The sequence below is a fragment of the Empidonax traillii genome, unplaced genomic scaffold (assembly GCF_003031625.1).
Source record: "Empidonax traillii isolate 1590-97213 ecotype Southwest subspecies unplaced genomic scaffold, ASM303162v1 scaffold761:size885847, whole genome shotgun sequence".
NCBI lineage: Eukaryota > Metazoa > Chordata > Aves > Passeriformes > Tyrannidae > Empidonax > Empidonax traillii.
In genome coordinates, this window is record NW_020955954.1 from 509,520 (window position 1) to 530,171 (window position 20,652).

General features: G+C 66.3%; 2 protein-coding genes and 1 non-coding gene across 3 annotated transcripts; 1 reads left to right on the top strand and 2 right to left on the bottom strand.

The window, feature by feature from the left end:
• The first annotated feature begins 71 nt into the window (after window positions 1-71).
• LOC114066423 lies at window positions 72-178 on the top strand. The gene has a single exon (XR_003573182.1). It is a non-coding gene; the product is annotated as a U6 spliceosomal RNA (small nuclear RNA).
• A 536-nt stretch (window positions 179-714) lies between these two features.
• On the bottom strand, window positions 715-13,692 carry ABCA7 (ATP binding cassette subfamily A member 7). Its single transcript, XM_027901078.1, has 50 exons — window positions 13,616-13,692; window positions 13,406-13,499; window positions 13,038-13,179; window positions 12,845-12,960; window positions 12,647-12,780; window positions 12,364-12,558; window positions 12,172-12,261; window positions 11,839-12,073; window positions 11,594-11,733; window positions 11,399-11,515; window positions 11,066-11,245; window positions 10,725-10,933; window positions 10,451-10,627; window positions 10,030-10,252; window positions 9,705-9,926; window positions 9,406-9,610; window positions 9,221-9,337; window positions 8,876-9,047; window positions 8,599-8,730; window positions 8,366-8,505; window positions 8,152-8,289; window positions 7,827-8,038; window positions 7,631-7,703; window positions 7,197-7,399; window positions 7,049-7,097; window positions 6,773-6,835; window positions 6,393-6,410; window positions 6,089-6,240; window positions 5,889-6,013; window positions 5,715-5,813; window positions 5,329-5,524; window positions 5,120-5,214; window positions 4,840-4,872; window positions 4,577-4,682; window positions 4,422-4,496; window positions 4,037-4,206; window positions 3,793-3,970; window positions 3,597-3,712; window positions 3,304-3,448; window positions 3,093-3,216; window positions 2,872-3,001; window positions 2,674-2,794; window positions 2,515-2,577; window positions 2,332-2,438; window positions 1,891-2,032; window positions 1,681-1,815; window positions 1,502-1,605; window positions 1,295-1,387; window positions 974-1,211; window positions 715-900 (listed from the first exon to the last, which is right to left on the bottom strand). The coding sequence occupies exons 1-50, from the start codon at window positions 13,682-13,684 to the stop codon at window positions 760-762; spliced, it is 6,753 nt and encodes a 2,250-aa protein (XP_027756879.1). The 5' UTR covers window positions 13,685-13,692; the 3' UTR covers window positions 715-759.
• A 2,680-nt stretch (window positions 13,693-16,372) lies between these two features.
• Window positions 16,373-20,522, bottom strand: CNN2 (calponin 2). Its single transcript, XM_027901077.1, has 7 exons — window positions 20,391-20,522; window positions 18,142-18,263; window positions 17,793-17,859; window positions 17,574-17,711; window positions 17,304-17,420; window positions 16,869-17,015; window positions 16,373-16,792 (listed from the first exon to the last, which is right to left on the bottom strand). Exons 1-7 carry the CDS (start codon window positions 20,451-20,453, stop codon window positions 16,526-16,528), a joined length of 921 nt encoding a protein of 306 aa, XP_027756878.1. The 5' UTR covers window positions 20,454-20,522; the 3' UTR covers window positions 16,373-16,525.
• Window positions 20,523-20,652: the final 130 nt, after the last annotated feature.

Sequence of the window (20,652 nt, forward strand, 5' to 3'; positions counted from 1 at the left end):
AATACTCGCCATGACGTTAAAAATTATTATTTCCTAGAGGTTTAAGTAGGGCTGCCGATGCCCAGGGATTCGTGCTCGCTTCGGCAGCACATATACTAAAATTGGAACGATACAGAGAAGATTAGCATGGCCCCTGCGCAAGGATGACACGCAAATTCGTGAAGCGTTCCATATTTTTTTTCCCTCGTGAGGGTCACACACCCCACCCAGGAAGGACCCTTTTGGACCCCCGAGGTGCTGCTCGGGGGATAGCGGTGCCCACCCTCAGGCCGGGGGGAGCCCCAGGAGCGGCCCTGCAGGTCTGGGTGTCCAACTGTGCCAGGGCCACACTGCTGCCCTGTCCCGCTGTGCCCCTCTCCCCCAGCGGGGTCGTGTCATGGCGAGGGCGATCAGGCCCCCCAGCAGTACCACAGGTCTTTATTGAATTGCTCAGTTACAGCAAGCTCGGCTCCAGTGGGGAGCAGTGGGGGTCCTGGGGGCAGCCGGGGTCCCAGGGCCAGCCCCAGACCCTCCATCCAGATCAACTTCCCCACAGGGTACCACCCCCAGGGATCCGTGGCCAGCCCTGCCCTGATGCTCTGACACTCCCCAGCACCCACTGTCCCATGGGATGGCGGCACCATGGCAGTGGGCAGGATGAACCCAGGCCTCCCCTCTGCAGCTCCGGGGGGCCAGGGTGCCCCGAAGCCCTGTGACCCCAGGTAGTGTTGCAGTGATGACTGGGGGGGTCTTGAGGGTCCATGGGGCACCATTCCCTGCTCAGACAGCGCTCTCCTGGTAGCTGTCATCCTCCAGGAACGTGCTCAGCCTCCTCCCAGGGCTGGGGGTCACATCCTGCCCTGGTGCCACAGCCTCCCCAGGGTCCCCGTCGTTCTGCTCCCGGGCGAAGTGCACGAAGACCTGCGGGGATGGCGGGATGAGAGACAGTGCCACGGGACCCCCACCCTCACCCCCACCCCTGCGTGCCCGTCACCTGGTCGAGGGTGGTCTGGGACACGGAGTAGTCCTCGATGTGGCAGGGCCCGCAGTGGGCGGCCAGGAGGCTGAAGACGGTGGCCAGGGAGGCGGCGCGGGCGGGCAGGTGGTAGCGCAGCAGCCCCCCGTGCCGCTCCCGCAGCACGATGGTGGGGAAGTGCCGCTGCAGCAGGGCCTGCACCGCCGCCGGGCCGGGGCCTCCCGCCCGCACCACCACCGTGTACCCGTCCCCAAACCTGCGGGGAGAGGGGACACCGCTGCGGGCACCGGCTGCAGCCCCCGCCTCAGGGATCCCCCCCCGAGCTGCCCACCCCGGTACCTGTTCTTGAGGTGCTGGACACTGCCCAGGCAGCGGAACCGGCCGTTGACCATGATGGCCATCCTGGTGCAGAGCGCCTCGCACTCCTCCATGCTGGGGGGCACGTGTGAGACCCCCGGGGCAGAGGGCAGCTCCCCTCTGGGGAATTCCCGGGGGCAGAGGGGTTGCTCCCCAGGGTGGGGGCTGCAGACCCAGGTGGGGGATCACCTGTGAGACGTGAGCACCACGGAGCGGCCGTCCCGGATGACGCCCAGGATGCGTTCCCACAGGAACCGCCGGGCTTGCGGGTCCATCCCAGTCGTGGGCTCATCCTGCAACGGCCCCGGCTCAGGGTCAGCCCAGGCAGGACCCTGGTGCTGCTGTGGGACCCCCGCTGCCCCCCTCACCAGGAAGACGACGGGGGGGCAGCCGAGGAGGGCGATGGCCGTGGAGAGCTTGCGTTTGTTGCCCCCGCTGTACTTGCCCGCGGGCCGGTCTGCGTGCGGGCCCAGCCCCAGGGCAGTGATGCCCCACAGAGCCACCTGCCAGAGACAGAGGGGGTGAGGACGTGAGGGTGGGGGTCTCCTGGGCTGGGGGGGCTGGGGTGCAGGTCCTACCCTGGGGGTCTCCTCCTCCGGGACCCCACGCAGGCGACTGTAGAACTCCAGGTGCTCCCGCCCCGTCAGCAGGTCTGTGATGGCATCAAACTGGGGACAGTAACCCATGTGCTGGTGGACAGCCTGGAGGTCGGTGAGCACACTGTGGGACAGGGACAGGTGAGCACAGGATGGCGACAGGTGAGGGTAGGACAGGGACAGGTGAGCATGTTGTGGGGGATGCTGCAGGGACACTGCAGGAATAGGGATGAGCAGCTGCAGGGAAGAGGATGAGGAGGAGGAGGAGGAGGAGGAGGAGGATGAAGGTGAGGATGAGGATGAAGGTGAGCACAAGCACACCGCAAGAACCAGGACCAGAAGGAGCACAGGATGAGGATGATGGCACAGGTGCTGTGGGGATGAGGAGAGGGGGAGTAGCTGTGAGGTCCCTGCATTCACCACCTGTGCCCCTTCAGCCAGGCCTCCCCCAGCGTCACCTCCGTGTCCCCCGTCAGCATCTTGAAGGTCGATGTCTTCCCAGCACCGTTCACCCCCAGGAGGCCAAAGCACTGTGGGGACAGAGCAGGGTCACCAGCAGCCCTGGCCCTGCCCATGGTGCCGTCCATCTGTCCGTCTGTCCCTCACCTCTCCGGGGGGGATGGCCACGCAGAGCCTGTCCACGGCCGGAGCCCTCCTGCGCCGGTACACCTGTGTGGGGAGAGGCAGTGCTGGCTGCTCCCCTCCCTCACCGGGGGGGCTGGAGCCCACAGCAGGGCGGGGCAGGGGCCGGCCCTACACACCCACCTTGGTCAGGTCCTTCAGCAGCAGGAGGTGGCCCTGGGGGGGGCTGCTGCCCACCCTCGCCCGCTCCCTGGCCACGTCCTGGTCTTCGTCCCCCAGCGAGGGCAGCTCCAGAGCCCGTGGCCTGGGGGAACAGTGGCAGGGGCACATCCAGGGCTGCCCATCCACGGGAACCCCCAGGCACCCCTGGCCGGTGCTCACCCCAGCCGCAGGAAGAAGCGGTACTGCAGCAGGAGGGTGAAGATGAAGAAAACGATACCCTCGATGGCCATGGCGAACATGTTCTTCCCTGCCAGGTCCCAGGACAGGGGGGACAAGAAGCGCCTGTCCCCTGTGAGCACAAGAGTGCAGGTAGGAGGGGTGAATGCCTGAGCTGGCCAGGCTTTGGGGAGAGGGAGCAGCCCTGACACCCCCTGACTCACCAAACCTCTCAAAGGCATCGGCCATCGCCTGGTTCTTCACCATGTCGATGAGGCCTCGGCCCAGGCAGAAGTGGGGGAAGATGAGGAAAACCTTCTTCAGGACGCGGTTGATGTCATTGAGGTTCTGCCGGGGCAGTGAAGAGAGGGGTGAGTCAGCTGGCACTGGCCCCACAGGGGTGGGACAGGGGGTCCAGGGCATCCCAAGGCTCACCTGGTCCACGAAGAGCTCCAGCACAAAGGTGGCCACACTGCCATTGATGCCAATGAAGAGGTTGATGCAGGTCAGGGCCACGTAGGCGGTGCTGGGGATGCTGAAGAGGAAGGAGGCTGGGTACATCAGGGGAGTGATGGACCAGCTGCAAGGGAGGGAGGCAGGGGCTGGCTGAGATGCACCTCCTGTCCTGGGGGACACGAAACACCACCCACCTCCCAGCACCACAATCCCCCTCATCCCAGCTGCCCCCAGCCCCCTCAGAGCCCCCTGTGGCCCCCTCGCCCCGTCACCCGTAGAGCAGCAGCAGCAGCACCAGGGAGGGCAGGTTGTCCGAGGACACGTAGGATTTCTGCTGGAAGCAGAGGAAGATGAGGATGACCAGCAGTGCAGGGACCAGGTAGTTGCACTGAGGGGATAAAGAAGAGAAGGTCAGGGGTGAGACCTGCTCCCCCTGGAACTGGTCCCTGTCCCCATCCCCATCCCCACCATGTCCCAGGCGAAGTTGCCCAGCCAGTAGGTGAGGGGCTTCATCCCGCTGACAAACTGCAGGTGCTTGGCCTTGCTGACCCGCTCCTCGATGAGGAAGACGACGAAGCTGGCCGGGACGAAGGACATGGCGAAGATCACGCAGATGGAGACCAGCACGTCCACGGAGGTGGCCATCCTGCCATGGAGGGGAGGGCTCAGTGGGGGCTGGAGAGCCGGTGGGATCCCTGTCCCCAGCACTCACAGGGCGGCCTCGGAGAGCTGCTCCTTGGTGAGGTTGAGGGGGTGGTTGGTGGCCGTGATGCCGAAGCGCGTGGGGTCGGTGCCGGGGGGCAGCCGGGCACGCAGCAGCCCATTGCTGGCCACGTTGAGGAAGGAGACCATGGCGTGCCAGCCCTTGTTGTTGAACCAGACCTGCAGCACAGGGGGGCCTGGTAGTTTAGAGCCCCCTGCCTGCCCTGGCACTTCCCTGGCTGTGCCCACAGCACCCCAATCCCCACTGGCTGTGCCACCCACTCCCCTCCAGCCTTTTGGTCCTTCTTGGGCCGCTCCATCCCTGGAGGGGATCCAAGTGCCCCATCCCCGCTGCCCCCCAGCTCTCACCCCCAGGGGACCCCCTTGGGGTGCACCTTGATGTTCCTGCGGGCATCCAAACCCTCGATGAAGCGGCTGATGTTGGCCAGGAGCTGATCTGAGGGGCTGCCCTGGGTGTGGGAACAGGGTGAGGAGGGGGCTCCCAGCACCAGGACAGGGGAGCCGAGCTGGGGCCTGAGCCCAGCCGTACCGGGGTGATGTTGAGCAGCGCCCGGAGCTCCAGCAGCGCCTGATCCACCTCTGCTGCCGACGGCAGGGCCTGGGAGCCACCGGCACCCAGGGAGAAACCCCCGTACCTGTGAGAGAAACGGGGCTTCAAACCAGCTGGAGACACCCCCACTGCCAGCGTGCCGGGATGGGCTCCAGGATCCACATGGGGCCTTTCCAACCCAGGAGATCCTACAGTTCTCACCCCAGCTCAGCTGTGCCAGCCCCAGCCCCTGCCCAGCTCACCTCTGCTCGTTCACCCACTTCTTGTTTCTCAGTCTGAAAGAAAAGGGGGGGAGGGGGCAGAAACCCCCCGAGGGGATGTGAGGGCAGTGCCTGCTCAGCTGGCCACACTCCCATCAGTGTCCCCTTCCCCTGTGGTTTGGTCCAGTGTCCCTCCCTGCTGCCACCATGGTGGCAGCCTGTGCCAACGCCCTGCCACCTTCCCCAGGTGTCCCTAGGGTGTTCCCTCGGTGTCCCCACTGTTCCTGCAGTGTCCCTGGGTGTTCCCAGCCCCAGGACTCACTCCTGCCGGATGATCTGGGGGTAGGTCTTCACCAGGTAGTCGGAGATGTTCCTGCCCGTCAGGTTCTGCAGGATGTCCCCCGTGCCCCTCTGCACCTGGGGGATGGACAGACAGATGGGCTGGATGGACACTCAGCCCCCTGGCCTCGCCTGCCCCCGCAGCCAGCGGTTCCGGAGCCCTGGGGCTACCCCCGCTGGGCTGGGGGTTACCTGGGGCGGAGGGAGCCCCCCGGCCCCCTCGGGACACTCGGGCAGCATCCTGTGTGCCCCCGGGCCACTGCACTGACACGGCGGGGACGGCTCAGCCTGGGTCCAGTTCCCGCGCCACAGCGCTTCCAGCAGGGACGGGGGGGCTGAGGGGGCCGAGAAACCATCGGGGTGGGAAGCTGGTGGGCACAGCCCCATCCTGGGCATGGAGGGAGAGAAACCTTCAGTTACCAGTCTGGTGTGAGCCAGGGGCACCGGGACCCACCACGGGGATGGTTGGGGGTCCCATGGCATCGCACCGGCCAGCAGGGTTGCTCCGAGGGGAGGTGGGCACCGAGGTGGGGTCAAGGCCTGCTGTCCCCCCCAGCCCCCATGCCATGGACACTCACGTCTCTCCCGCCTCCTTCATGCACTTGGTGCCGAAGCCGGGCTCGGCCAGGAGCGCATCCAGCAGCCGGGCAGTGTCGGGGTCCCCCGGGGCGTCGTTGCTGCCAGGAGACACAGGAGTGAGCTGGTGGCAGCGCGGGACGGGGGACACGGGGGGCAGCGGGCTGGGAACACACCTGAAGAAGGTGAACTGCTGCCCGTACATCCAGGGCTGGAGCTGCAGCGGCGGGTACTTCCCGAAGGGCGGCACGATGAGGCTGAAGAGCAGCGCGATGCAGACGAAGACGGCGGGGAGGACGATCTGGGGGGCTCAGGGTCAGGGTCGGCTCCACATGCCCTGCCCCATCGCCTCCCCACGGCCCCAACCCGGTCCCACCTGTGCGAAGAAGCCGCGGGTGCTGCGCCGAGCGTGGAGCATCCTCTTGGTGAAGAGAGCGCGGAGCTGGCGGCAGATGAGCGCCCAGCCCCTCACCCTGCCGCAGGCCTGCGCCGCCCCCCGCAGCAGGTCCGTCTCCCGGGGCTCCTCCGCTGCCAGGGCAGACAGAGACAGGTCTGGCAAGGGGCTTGTGCCAGCGGGGGCGCGGGGGGACGGGGTGGGTGCTGGCAGAGGCATCCCCCGCCTCAGCAGGGATGGCATGTGCATGCAGGAGCCCCCCAGCCCCCCAGCCCCCAGCTCCTACCTCGCCGTGCTCCTTTGGCTCAATGTAAAGGAGAGCAGAGAGGGGTTACAGCCCTGCAGTGCTGTCCCAGCTGGGGTCAGCACCCACCCAGGCACCCCAAACCATCACAGCCCCCCAGGCTCCTGTGGCTGCCCCCACACCAGCTCTACCTCCAGGAGAAGGGGGACACACATCTGGGCTCCCCCAAACCCACCCTCATCCTGGATCCTGGCACTGGGAGGTAGCAATGCTGCACGAGGGTCCCTGAGCACCCCCTGCCCGAAGGGATGCCTGCCTGGATGGACACCTGCCTGGATGGACATGTGCCACGGCCCCAGCCCCAGGGTGGAGGTGGGGAACACCCAGCAGCAGCTCAGGAGTCCCAGCTCCCCCCTCCTTACCCAGCTCCCCATCGGCCACGTCTGCGTCCTCCACCTTGCCAGGAGCTGCTCCTCTCCTGGCACCTGCCAAAAGGGGGATGAGATGCCAGGGTGAGCCCCATGTCACAGGCTGTGACACCTCCCTGCACCCACAGGTGCTCCCAGTAGGGATCCTTGCCCTGGGAGGGACACACGGGGCACTAAGACACTCCCACCCTCTGTTCTGGGCTGCTGAGCATCTCCTCAGCCCCCCTTACACCCCAGAGCTCAGCTCCAGCCAGGACTGAGGGGTTGTACCTGCACTGTCAGTGTCCAGCCCCGTGTCCTCAGCCACCTTCAGGAAGATCTGGGGGGTTGGGGGGCTGGTGTTAAACATGACACCAGCGAGGGAAAGCCCTTGGTAGTGGGTAGGAACCCCCAGAGCCACAGGCAGCCCCGCTGGTACCTCTTCCAGGGAGGTGTCAGAGATGCCGTAGCTGGACACTCCCAGTTCCCCCAGGCGCACATCCAGCTCTCGGAACAGCTCCCCGAAGGCCCCGTCCCGGGCCCCGCTGTAGGGCAGCACAAAGAGCACCTCGTGCCCGATGTCCTCCACCAGCCGGGAGCCGGGCACCAGCTTCTGGATCAGAGCAGACAGCTGGGCCACATCTGGGGGAACAGGGAGGGCTGGAAACCTGGGCCAGGAGCCACAGCTGGATGTGCCCAGCATCCCAACCTTAGGGTCCCTGGGAGAGCTACAGGGGATGAGGACCCCCTTCTGCTCCACCAGCGCAGGGGGGCCAGGAGCCAGCGACAGGGCTGTGCATTCCCAGCCACCACAGCTGACAGGGGAAACATGGGGAGCAGCTGGGGGGGAACCACGGGGGCCAGGACCCTCACCCACGGCGCTGGCCTCGCTGCCCCGCTCGCTGCCCAGGCCCGTGTCGCTGCTGTGCTCCGAGTCACTGCCATCCTGGGGGAAAAGGCAGCCAGAATCTGGCACCCCATGCCAGGACCTGGCCCCCAGTGCACCCCAGTCCCCGGATGGACGCACTGGGTGGCCCTGGCAGAAGCTTCTCGGGGCTGAGGGACCCACCTTTTTGGTGGCACCGGGGACAGCACCGGTGCTGCCGCCTGTCCCGCTCCGCTCCCGCTTCACCAGGGTGAGGTGGTACCCGGTGCCCAGCCTGGCCTTGAGGAAGAGGGGGGACCCGCAGCAGCAGAGCCGGCCCTGCGAGATGATGGCGGTGCGGTCCCCGAGCAGCTCCGCCTCGTCCATGTAGTGGGTGGACAGGATGATGGTGCGGCCTGGGGGCAGGGAGGGGGCTTGATCCCGGACCCTCCTGCTGCTCCCCCCGGGCCGGAGGGCTCAGAGGAAGAAGCGGGCGAAGGGGCTCCCCCAGCTCAGCCCCAGCCCCGACCTTTGCGGTACTTGAGCAGCAGCTCCCAGATGCTGCGGCGGGAGAAGGGGTCCACGCCGGCCGTGGGCTCATCCAGGATGACCACACGGGAGCCGCCCACGAAGGCGATGGCCACCGAGAGCTTCCGCTGCATCCCGCCTGCAGAGGGACAGCGTTGGGGGCACCCGGGGCCGCCGAATCCCGCCTGGGCACCCGTCCTGTCCCCCCCACGCACCAGAGAGGTTCCTGGTCTGCTCCCGGCGCTTGTGGGGCAGCCCCGTGTCCTGGAGCAGCTGCTCCATCTCCTCCTGCACCTCCCGCTCCGAGAGCCCCTTCAGCCGCCCGTAGAACCAGACGTGCTCCTCCACTGTCAGGCTGGGGGGGCAGGGTGAGGGGGACAGGGGTGAGGGGGGCAGGGATTGAGGGGGACAGCCCAGCATCACTCCCTGCATGCCCACCCCTGCCTACATGTTGAAGAGCACGTTGTGCTGGGGACACATGCCCATGGATTTGCGGATGCTGTCGATATCAGAGCGGATGTCCAAGCCCAGGATATAGGCAGTGCCCGAGGTGGGGGGCAGGAGGCCAGTTAGGATGGACCTGGATGGGGGAGCGGTGGAGAAAGGTGGTCATGGAGCACAGGAGCAGCAGGGCTTGAGGCTGGGGGGCTCTGTCCTACACGGGGACCCAGGGCTGAGTTCAGCTCCTGTCCCCAGCCATGGCCACGCAGCCCCCCCAGGCTCACATGGTGGTGGTCTTCCCAGCGCCATTGTGGCCCAGAAAGGACGTGATCTGCCCCTCGTAGAAGTCCAGGCTCAGCCCGTTGACGGCCGCACGGCCACTGCTGCCATAAACCTTCACCAGGTTGCGGATGGAGACGCCAGGCTGGAGCTGGGCGGGCGGCTCCTCCACCAGCACTGGAAGCCACCATGGGGTCACGTCCCGGGCAGGACCCCTCGCTGGGGGCCGGACCCCTTGCCACAGGGGGCAGGACCTTCCACTGGAGGGCAAGGCCCAGGCTGGAGAGCTCCAGCCCTGCTCCACGGCCGCTGCCCTCGGCCACAGGGCTCTGGGGCGGGCAGGGACTCACCTTGGGGTGCAGTGAGGGGGCTGGCGGGGCACAGGGGGTGCCCGCCTGAGGACAACTCTCCAAACCAGTAGCTCTTCAGGAAGGGGAAGTTCCAGGGCTTGGGGATCCCATACTGACCTGCAGCAGAGGGGGCTGAGTGGGGCCAGGGCTGGGGGGCTGCCAGGGGCCAGGGGGGCTGCACTCACCTGGGAAGACGCCCTCAATGTACCAGGTGGCCAGGCCGTAGAGGACGGCGTCCAGCAGTAGCAGCCCCATGGCCGCTGCGAAGTTGTAGGGGTCTCCTGGCACGGGGCTGGCACCCAGGTTGTGCCACTGGATGCCCACTCCCTGCTCTTCATAGAGGGAGAAGTAATCGCAGCCGAAGCCAAAGGCCACGGGGGACAGCAGGCTCTGGGGGTGGCGAGAACAGCAGTGTGGGCAAAGAGCGGCCCGGGGGGTGCAGCCCAAAGCCCCCTGCCCAGGGCAGCGGGGAGGGGCCGCTCACCACGAGCACGCGGAGCGGGAAGGTGATGTAGTCGCGCCAGGCGACGCACAGCACGTAGGGCAGGTACAGCGAGAAGTAGATGATGCCGCCGCACGCCGAGGCCAGGTTGGCGCGGAGGAAGAAGGTGCTGATGAGGAAGCACTGGCTGATGGTGGCCACCGAGAAGGTGCCGAGGAACAGGAAGATGACGGCCGGGTCGCTGTAGGGCAGGATGTTTCCCAGCTGTGGATGGAGGCAGGTTGGATCCTGCAGAGCCCCCCGTGCTGGTTCCCAGTCCCAGTGCTCCCCGTATCAGCCGCACTGTCCCCTGAGACCTGCAACCTGCCTTGAGGATGAGGACGAGGAGGGCACAACTGAGGAGGAAGGGGATGAAGCTGCTGAGGAACCAGCTGAGCCAGAGGATCCCACTGCTTAGCCCCATGGTCTTCATGGTCTCCTTGAGACGTGTCTCCTTCTCGTGCACAACCCCCTTGATGATCATGGCCACCGAGTAGATCCAGGCCAGCGTCATGAAGAGGGGCAGCGAGCGGTTCAGGACCCGCAGGAACCTGGGGAGATGCCACCAGCCCTTCCATGCCCTGCCAGACAGCCCTGGGCCACCGCAGGGCCAGGGACAGCGGGACACGCCCAGCCCTGTGCCATCTCCCCAGGGCAGTGATGCTGTAGGATGCTCAGATGCATCCCCTGCAGCACTGGGGGGTCACTCGAGGGTCCCAGGGGGCCGGGACTGTCCCTCACCCACTCACACATCGTCCACGTAGCAGGGATAGGGCATTTGCTGGACATAGACCCCTGTCCGTGGGGCAGCCCCGGTCTGCACCCGCACCACCGCCTGCTCCACCAGGTCCTGTATGTAGATGAAGCCCCCCCAGACATAGCGCAGGTCGCTGAAGGGGTCAGCTGCAGGGCCTGGGTCCCAAAACCTGGGGGCAGAGCACAGTGCTGGGAGCAGGGACACCCCACCACGGGCACAGGCTGCTCGGGAGGCCGTGGAGACCAGCAGGGCAGGTGTCCCCCAACCTGTCCTTGATCTTGTTGGTCCTCGTGACATCGTCGATGTCCATGCGGATCTTGTAGCGGACATGGGGGGGCAGCGTGGGGGCTGTGGCGTTGATGGGAGGTTGGAAAACCACAGCTGCCCAAAACTGCTGCTCCTCCAGCAGCTCCAGGGCCCGGGCGACCAGCTGCTCCTCGGTGGTCACTGCTTCAATCTTGTCCAGGCAGACACACTGCGGGAGGGCAGGCAGGGCTCAGCAGGCAGGGGGGTACAGGCAGGGCAGGCAGGGCTCAGCAGGCAGGGGGGCACAGGCAGGGCTCAGCCATGCAGGGAGCCAGCCTGCCCACAGCACAGGGACACTCACCTCCATGAACTGCGACAGGGAGCTCAGGACCGTGTCCACATCAGCGTACACCTGGTGCCAGGTGAGCCCCGGCCCGGCCGCCGGCCCCGCCAGGAATGTGGCCAGTTCTGACACCTTCCAGGAGGTGCCATTGAGGAACCCATCCAGGAGCTGGGCTGTGCCCGGGGCCAGCAGCAGGTCCTGCAAAGCACCAGGGTACCAGGGGTCAGGCAGCCCACCCTGCTCCAGCTGCCACCCCACTCCTGTCCAGAAGCCCCAGCTGTCCCCCACCACACCCCATCCTGCACCCCACAGCAGCCTGGTCCCTGATGGGAGGGATCTGGGGTCACACACCTGGAGCACCTGCATCTCCAGGCTGCTGTTGAGGATGGTGTAGATGCGGGGTCCCAGCTCCTGCCAGGCGCTCCCCACCTCTCCCAGCACTGCCAGCTCCCGGAAGGTCCGATTCACCTGGGTGAGAGGGATGAGGCAGGTCCTGGTTGAGACCCCCTCAATTCCTCCCCCAGGCCCCTCACAGCCCCCACTCACCTCGGCCATGACGCTGTCGGGGCCAGGCCCAGGTGGTGAGTACAGGATCTTGCCCACGAAGAGGGGCTTGATGCCCCTCCAGAAGATCTGTGAGAAGGGGTTGGACTCCAGGCTGCGGAGCAGCTCCCGGCAGAAGGGACCTGGGGGTGCAAAGCTGAGCCCTCATCACCAGCCCCCCATCCCTGTCCCCACCGCCCCCCCAGCCCCTGATCGAGCCCTGCACAAGCCCTGCAGCCCCCGCTCACTGCTGCTGCCTGAGGCCACCGATCTCCGCTCCGAGCTGTTGCGGTCCAGGAAGGCTTTGACGTCGTTGTCCTCGTACCAGTTGAGGGAGGGGATCCTGAGCCCCCCGCCCTCGGGGTGACCGCAGGCGATGCGTGACAGGGCTGTGAACGCACCCACACCGGGGGTGCTGGTGTTGGGGGCCCTCAATTCCTCGAGCTCCCGCTGCAGCTCAGCCAGGCTGGTCATAGAGGAGATCTGGGGAGAGCAGGATGGGCAGTGGAGTGAGGTGGCAGGGACAGGGGCACCCAGGGACAGTGTGGGGATGCATAGGGGGCACGGGAAGTGGGGGGTACCTCCTCCATCAGGGATACTGCATCCCGCAGGAAGGTGCCCAAGGCTTCCACGGTGCCAGCAATTCCACCCACGTCTGAGCTCAGCTGTTCCTACAGGGGACATGGAAAGGAGTGACAGCCACTCCAGATGGGCCAGGTGTCTCTGCCCCAATGCCTTCCAGGACCCAGCACCCGGCCAGGCTGGGAGCTCACCGCCACGAGCCGTGGGAGGTCCAGCTGGGAGAGGAAGGAGGCCTCCATGGCTCGGAGCTGGGGGCTGGGCAGGGCACAGAGCCCTCGCTGCAGGCGCTGAGTGGAAGCGGCGGTGTCCCCCGCCAGGAATCCCCCCAGCTCCGAGGCGTTGCAGACCAGGGCCTTCAGTGGGAGGCGAATGCTCGCCAGGGAGAACTGGAGGGAGAGGGAGGTCGTGATGCAGTCACTGGCACTGCGGGCACTGGGAGAGGGCACTGGGAGAGGGCACCACGCTGACACTCACGATGCGGGGGCTGAGCCGAGCCCTCATCAGCTCATCCACCAGCGCCGGGGCCAGAGACGTGTTGGTCCGCAGGAACTGCGAGAAAGTCTCATCCTCCCTCAGGTACTCCCTCACCGGCAGAGCTGGGGGAACAGGGGTCAGACAAGGGGTCTCGCTTCCCCAGCACCCCCCCCCCCCGGCACTCACCCCTCCGCTGGTTCCCGCTGTCCCGCAGCCGGCGCAGGGCGGGCAGGAGCCGGGCGAAGCTGCGCAGGAGCCGCTGCCCGTGGGAGCGGAGCAGGACCTGCCGGGCTTCGGCCAGGAGGCGGGAGAGGCTGTGGGACACGGGGTGGACGGTGAGACCCTGGCCCAGCCCCACTCTGCTCCTCAGTCCCCCGGCCCCTCCGCTCACATGGAGCCGTCAAAGTTGCCCACCACGCCGGGGGCCTCTCCCGCTGTGGGGTGCCGGAAGCAGGGGTTGTTCATGTTGCAGATGATGCCCTGGAGCCAGGACAGGGTCCCTGCCGAGGGCAGTGCCTTGTTGGGGAAGTGGCCTGCAGGAGAAAGAGGTCCAGGGGGGAATCATGGGATCCCCAGGACTCCCCACGCACAGCAGAGCAGGGAGATGCCAGTGAGTCCCCACACTGGGATCACCTCCTCTGTTTGTCTCCCCTGATGCCACCTCACAGGGCTCCCATACAGGGGCACACAGGGTGGTCCCAGGCAGGCACAGGGGGGGTCATTACCAACCCAGAGGGTGGTCCAGCAGGGGACACTCACACTCATGCTGCTTGAAGGGCGGGTGAGATCGTCGCACCGAGATCAAGATGAGGAAGAGGAAGAGCGGCCACAGGATCTCGATGGCCAGCTGGATCTGGGGGAGACCCGCAGTTGGGGGGGAACTCTGTCACCATCACTGCCCAGAGCTCTGCCTGCCCCTGTGCTGGGACCCAGCAGCTTGGAGTGCCCCACATCCCAGTCCCCACTCACCCGCTGCCGCCGGCGGTAGGTGAAGTTCTTCCAGAGCAGCAGCCCCAGCTGGGTGCCCCAGCTGGCCATGGCGGGCCCTGCTCGGCTCCAGCTGTGGGGGAGAGCAGGGGGTTCAGCCCCAAGCTGGGGGCGACTGCGGGGCTCTCACTTCCCTCTGGGCCGGGGTTTATCACACCCCGGGCACAGTGCCGGGCACAGGGCTGAGCTCAGGGGCTGGCAGGAGCTGGACGGCATTCCTGCAGAAAAGCTCCTTTCCGGAGCTAAAGCCTCAAATTCCGTTCTTTCCTAAACCAAAAGCAGCAGAATTGGGCACGAGCTCTGTCCAGGAGCCATGAGCAGGATTCGCAGCCCAGCACAGGGTGCGGCTCCAAACCCTGGCGACCTGGGCAGCCCGGGGGAGGCAGGGAGCTGCCCCTGCCCCAGTTTTCCCATGGGAGGGGTGTGGGTGGGTGTTTCTGTGAGACCCTCAAGCACCCCAGGGGAGGAATTGTGATGGTGCAGCGGGCTCGAGGAGCGAGCTCCTACACTCGGGCCCAGCGGGTTCCCCCAGAGCTGCGCTGGGACCCCAGAGCTTCAGCTCCATCCCTTCCCAGCGCCAACCCGGTTTCTGCCAGCTCCTAAGAATTCCCTCACTCCTGGAGAGGGGCCAGCAGCTCCCGGGCAGGGCAGCAAAGCGCTGCCAAGGCGCTCCCGTGCCCAGCCCGGTGGCGGCACGACCCAACCCGCAGCATTCCACCTGGTGAACCCACCCACGCCCCGGGAGATCCGAGCTCCGGGGCGGCTCCCCGGTCCCCGCGAGCCGGGGACACACCGGGCCCCCCTTGCTGCTGGTTTTCCCTCGGAGCGGGGGAAGCCGCGGACTCACCCGCTGCCCCGCGCCCGCCGCCCGTCCGCCTGCGGAGCTAAGCCGGGTCCCGGGCACAGCCGGGATAAGCGGGCACCGGGCAGCGGGATTAGGATCCCGGCTGGAAAATCCGCCTAATCGGCCTGCGGGGCCGGACGTGAGTGGGGGTCGGGGCCAAGATTCCTCCGGGGGTGCACCGGGGCAGATGGGGTGACACGAGGGAACAGGGACGGCTGCCGGGGTGAGGGTGTCCAGGGAACCGGGGGTGCTGAGGCACTTTTCGGGACAAAACAGCCACAGAACCCGGGATCCTCCCAGGGGGATTCGCCTGGGAATCTGCTCACTCATTCCACGAGGACAAACACGCCGCATCGCTGCAACTGAGAGGAGCGGCGGATCCCACGCCCCCGGCATCCCGTCACCCGGCATCCCCCGGCCCCGGCGCCCCCCGAGCCCGTTCCGCGTCACGGAGCCCCGCTCTGGAAGGGGTGCGGAGTCACCGGGAGGCGGACGGGCCAGGAGAACGTGGGCGCAGCCCGGGGGACACATGGACAACCCAGGGTGGGTCATGGGAACAGTTCGAGGGGACGATGAGGACAGCCCAGGGGGGAGATGGGGACAGCTCGGGGGTACGATGGGGACACGGGGACAGCCACGGGGGAGCGCGGGGAGGTGCGGACAGCCCCGGAAGGACGCTGCGAGGCCGAGAGCAGCAGCCGGGACACAGCCCCTCCTTTCCCCCCCGCAGCCCCCGGCCCGAGACCCCCGTTACCTTCTGCCGCCGCGCGGCCCCTTTAAGAGACCCCCGCGGCTCCGCCGGGCGCGCGGACGCCCCGCCCCCCCAAAGTATCCGCGGGTGTGACGTCATGGAACGGATCTTAAAGGGGCCGCTCGGGGGGAGGGGCTCCGGGCAGTGGGAGGAGCGAGAGCCCCGCCCAGGCCCTTCCCCTGCCCTGCCCTGCCCCACCCCGCCCGTGGAAGTCCCACGGGGCAGCGAGGCTCTCCCAAACGCGGCATTTCCCTCCCCTGAAACGCTGGTCCCTGCCCGGACAGGCACGGCACTGGTGGTGTGGAAACATCTGTCAGCCGTTTAACCCAGCAGCCGGTTCCCGGCTCCCGCTCGGCCCCCGGGACTCGCAGCCTCCCGCCCCACCATCCCGGCACTCCGGGGGTCTCACCCAGGTCTGCAGCAGCTCCCACTCCCCAGGCAAGGGGACCCGCCTGAGTCCTGACAAGGCGCCTGCACCAGAGACCGGCTCCTGCTTGTGTTGAAAGGGTTTATTTTTAAAAATAAAATGTTTCAGTCTGAGAGCATCTCCATTAAAAACCACAAGGGAGGGGAAAGTCAAGGGGCACTGGCTGCACTCGGGCATTGCAGCAGTGCAGGATGCGGCCGTCGGAGTCAGCCTTGGCTCCAGCCTGGGCGATTGGACTGTGGGGAGGTGCAGCAGTGCCAGGTGTGCCAGGTGTGCCAGCTCCCGGCCCTGCCCTGCAGCCAACACCGTGGTCTCAGAATCTTGGTCCCTATGACTTCTGCAAAAAAGGCATTTCCAGCATCTAGAGATCCCGTGAGACTGCAAACATGTGTGCACACATTCACTGACTCACACACTCACAGTCCCAAGGCCCCGCAGTGCCCTGGGCTCCCCCCACACCGTGTCCTGCCGACCCCAGCCCTCTCCTCCATGGGGCTGAGCCAGGTCCTGCCAGCACAGCGATGAGCAGCAGCACTGGGTGCAGCACAGGCAGCTGCCCCCCACTCCTTGCTGAGGGATCCGGGGGTGTTGGAGGGGCACATGGTGGGCGCTGGGTGTGTGAGAGGTGACAGTGTCCACTCCCCAGTGCTGGAGCATCCGCCACCTTCCTGCTGCCCTGTGGCCTCGGGGCTCCCATGGGAACTGGCCAGGCTCCTCTCTAGAAACAGGGTCTTTATTTCCTTGCTCAGAAAAATAGATTAATTTCCAAAGTTAAAAAAGAGTTTAAAAAGAAGGAATGATGAAAGTGGAGGCTGGAATGTGTCTGGCAGTGTGGCTGTACATGAGATGGTGCGGACAGGGCCGGTGCCGTCAGTAGCTCTCCTCCTCCTCCCGGTAGTAGTGGTACCCAGGGGGGTCCCCGCCCAGGTCACCGGCAGCATTGGCCACCTCGCCCTGGCTGCCCTGTGGGCAGTACTTGGGGTCATAGATCTGGCGGCCGAGGCCAAAGACCTGCCCGCTCTGGTTGGCGCCCTGGTTGGAGCCCATCTGCAGTGACATGGAGGAGTTGTCGCACTTCTCTGTCCCCATCTTGGCATCGTAGATGTGTCTCCTGGTGCCGGGAGCTGTCATGCCCACCTGGAAGGGAGAACAGGATGGAGCAGGGCTCAGCTGTGTCCCCCCCACAGCCTCCCAGCCCAGCACAGGGGCTCACCTGGCTGGCACACTTGTTGGTGCCCATTTGCAGGCTGATGGTGGAGTGGTCCATGGGCGGCAGGATCTGGTTCTTGGGGTCGTAGAGGTGCCTCCGGGTGCCATAGGCTGTCATGCCGGACTGGCTGGCACACTTGTTCGTGCCCATCTGGCAAAGGGGTCTGGTGAGGAGCATGTGCTGCCCAAAACAGGTGCCCCTTCTCCGCCTCCCCATCACCCCCAGCCCAGAGGGCACAGCCAGAATTCCCCAACCCACCCCAGGCTCAAGGCCACTGAGTGCCGGACACGGAGCCAGGATGGTCTCAGATCCCAAGAACACCTGAGGCACCTGGAGCCCTTCCTGCTGTGCTTGGAGCCATGACAGTGCTGAGGATTTGACAGAACTGGGCATCCCTCTCCCAGTCCCCCACCCCTGGGACCCCACAGGGCAACCTACCTGCAGCCCAATCACACACTGCCCAGCCTTCATCTTGGCCTCGTCAAAATTCCTCTGCTGCTTCTCCGAGTACTTCACCCCGATGTCCACTCCGCTCTGCAGCCCCTTCGTCTTGGCCTGCCAGGAGTGGCGGTGAGGAAGGACAAAGGCCCCAGTCCCCCCACCCTCTTCCTGGGCAGGGGGAGCCATAGGGTCCCACGGGCACCACCCCAGGCTGGGGGTCCCTGCAGGACTGTGCCCCTTCCCAAGCTGCTCATTCCCTGTGCTCACCATTCCCGCCAGTGCCAGCAGCGACACCTGCACCTGGGTCAGGTTCCCGCTCTCAAAAAGGTCGTTGGCTTCAAAGAGGTCCACGGGGTTCATGCCATAGCTGGCCATGGCCTTGATGAAGTTGGAGAGGTTCTCGAGCTGCAGGGAGGGGGAGAGGGGTGAGCCATGGTGGGTGATGGCAGAGGGACAGCGGGTGGGGGGCAGCAGGGCTGCACTTACCTGGTGCCAGTTCTGAGCTGAGCGGTTGATCTTCCTCACCGAGTTGGGCTGCAGCTTGTTCATGAGCCTGGAGGGAGGCAGGGGGACATGGGGTTGCAGCAGGCAGAGCCCCGAGGGGCTGCAGAGCACGGGCCCCTTTCAGGAAGATCCAGCCCAGGCCTCCCCTGTGTGGTGCAATTCCTTGCCCAGGTCCCTCTTGGTCCTCAGGGCTCTCTCCAGACAGAGATCCTTTGGCAGTGACCCGGCAGGTCCCACTGGCACCGATCCAGCCCACCCTTTCCACCCCAAAGGCTAGTGGGGGACCCCTGAAGGGCTGGTATTCCCCATCCCCACCCAATCCGGGACTCACTCGCAGAGGATCACCCCGTCCTTCAGCCCCTTCTGGAAATCAGGCCCGATCTGCTGCCCCGTGACGCTCTCGATCCATGTCCGCAGCTCGACCTCCTTCTGCGGGTCATACTTTTGGGCAAGCTGGAGGGGGTGGATGAGGGCAGCTCAGACACAGCCCTGTGTGCACCCCAACCCCCCCATGGGAACAGTTCCCCCCTCCCCGGGATGGGGATGGGGACAGGAGCAGGAGGATGATGCTGCCAGCAGACACAGCAGCTTCTGAACCGTTCCCAAAGGATGAGGAGGAGCTGCCTGCGGGGGCCAGGGGGAAGCGCCCCCTCCATGGGTCCGTCCCTCCCTGTCCCCTGGAGCCTGTGGGAGCCCAGTTCCCATCCCTGGGGTCCGGGCCACGAGATGCTCTCCCTTCCCTTCTCCCTTCCGGCAAAGCCCAACAGCCGCCGCAGATTCCTCGGTCACCGCGGCTATGCCAGGAATGTGGACGCCTCCTCCCAAATGGAGACCAGCTGCCAGGGCCGGCAGCATCTCCGGCAGCGTTTCCTCAGTCCTGGCCCACAAGGCAAGAGAAAGGCATCCTGACCTGGGGTGGGAAGAGCCTGGAAGTCCCAAGTGCTGTCCTGCCCCAGCCTCTCCCTCAGAGGTGGCCTCAGGGTACCCACCGACCTCTTGCCCATCCCATCCCCTCCTGGTCCCGTTATGTGGTGGGGCCATGAGTCCCCAGGGAACCTGGACAGAGGGAGACACTGGGGTGGGCACAGTCCAGCCCCGCTGTGCGGTGGGGAGATGCTCTGGCCTCAAAGGGGAACTGGACCGGTCAGGACCTTGGGTCACACACCACGCGTGTCCTGGCCAGGGGATTCCACAGTCCCACCAGATGATTTTCTGGGGCATGGGCAGCTGGAGACAGTTCCTCTTCCCTCCTCATGGCCAGTGTGAGTGTTTCCCAGGGCACAGGAGCAGGCAGAGTGGAGCAGCCCCAGAGAGATCCCACAACAGCCCACTTTGCAAGGGATTGCACGGACTGGGAGCGCGCCACTGGTTTGACTGGTTCCCAGTTGGTGATGTCACCTCCAGCAGACACACTGGGGCAGTCAAACTGGCTCATGTCTTGCTGAGTCAACCCAAAGCACCAAGAGCACGCGGCGGGGAGGCTCCGGCGCGTGTCACCCGCTCAGCGCCAGGGCAGCCCAGCCCCAGGCAGGCCAGGGCCCGTCCACTCCTTACAAAACATGAATCCTCTGCAAGGCTGGGTGAGCAGCCACAGCCACCACATCCCTGCAGCCACAACCTCGACCTCGGCAGCCGCATGCCCACCACCACCTGGCTCTTCTTCTGCCTGCCCTGGCCCCATGAGGCAGCTCCCATGTCCCCGGGCAGGACACAGCCACACAGGCCACAAGCCACGAGCCCTGGGGTGACCACGGCTCAATCTCTGCTCACCTGGGGCCAGGCACAGCCCAGCACCTCGGCCACTGCCAGTGCCACCAGCAGCCTGGGGCAGCTGTGCCCCCCCAGCCCAGCAGGACCTCTGTGAGCTCTCGAGGAAGCAAGAGGGTGCTGGCAGCTGCCTGCACCCCGCAGCTCCCTCCTCGGGGTGCAAACAGACTGCTCAGAGGCTCCCGTTCCCCTTTCCCCTTCCGGCCCCGGGCAGAGTCACCGGGGTCACCAGCCCCGTTCCCAGCAAAGGCCGCGGAGCATCCTGCGGGGGATGAGCAGTTTTGGGGGAGCAGAAAGTGAAGCTCCGTGGAGCTGGTCCGGAGCCGTGGGGTTTGCCAGGAGTGGCGGGGCAACTGCACGGGAGAGGTGGCCGGTGTCGGGACCCCTCCCAGCCCCGGTCCCCCCAAGACACTTCCCGGGACCCTGCAGGCAGGCTAAGGGCACACCAAGACCGGGAGCCCAGCTCGGGCATCCCCAGCGCTCAGGAGACCCCGGTACATCGGGACCCTCAGTTCCGCTTTCTCTCGGGAATCCCCAGCTCTGCATCCTCCCAGCAGCCCCCAACTTCTCCACTCTCCATGCCCGGTGGCACTGGGCCCCCTCTGGCTCCGCATGCCAGGGGCACACCAGGACCCTCCAGTTCTCCAGAACCCCGGGATGAAACCGGGACCCCCAGCGGCACCGGGATGCCCGGCTCTCCCAGAGCTCCAGAAGCACTGGCAGCCGCAGCGTCTGGTGGCCCCGGTACTCCCCCGCCCCCGACTTGCCCCCATCTGGTGGTCCCGGTACCCCCCGGTCCCCGCCGCGGCTCACCCGGTTCTTGACTTCGGCGGAGAGGCCGTAGGACGGGCCCTTGTTGAACTGGGAGCTGCTCATGGCGGGGCGCGGAGCCGGTACCGGAGCGGGGCGCGGGCAGCGGGGCCGGTACCGGAGCGGGGCCGGGCGGGGCGGGGGCGGGGCCAGGCCCGGCCCTCCCGCGCTGATTGGACGGGGCCGAAATGCCCAAATAAGGGCAGGAGCGGCCGGATCGTGGTGTGGCCCCGAACCCCGACACTGGGAGCCGGGGGCACCCCGG

Coding starts and splice junctions, on each gene's coding strand:
- ABCA7 (XM_027901078.1), bottom strand. CDS start 13,684: ATGGCCAGCTGGGGCACCCAGCTGGGGCTGCTGCTCTGGAAGAACTTC. Junction 11,734..11,838: donor GGTGGCCTCAGGCAGCAGCA/GTGAGCGGGGGC, acceptor TTGCACCCCCAG/GTCCCTTCTGCCGGGAGCTG. Junction 10,628..10,724: donor ACCAACAAGATCAAGGACAG/GTTGGGGGACAC, acceptor CTCTGCCCCCAG/GTTTTGGGACCCAGGCCCTG.
- CNN2 (XM_027901077.1), bottom strand. CDS start 20,453: ATGAGCAGCTCCCAGTTCAACAAGGGCCCGTCCTACGGCCTCTCCGCC. Junction 17,860..18,141: donor GACGGGGTGATCCTCTGCGA/GTGAGTCCCGGA, acceptor GCCTCCCTCCAG/GCTCATGAACAAGCTGCAGC. Junction 16,793..16,868: donor CCAACAAGTGTGCCAGCCAG/GTGAGCCCCTGT, acceptor TCTCCCTTCCAG/GTGGGCATGACAGCTCCCGG.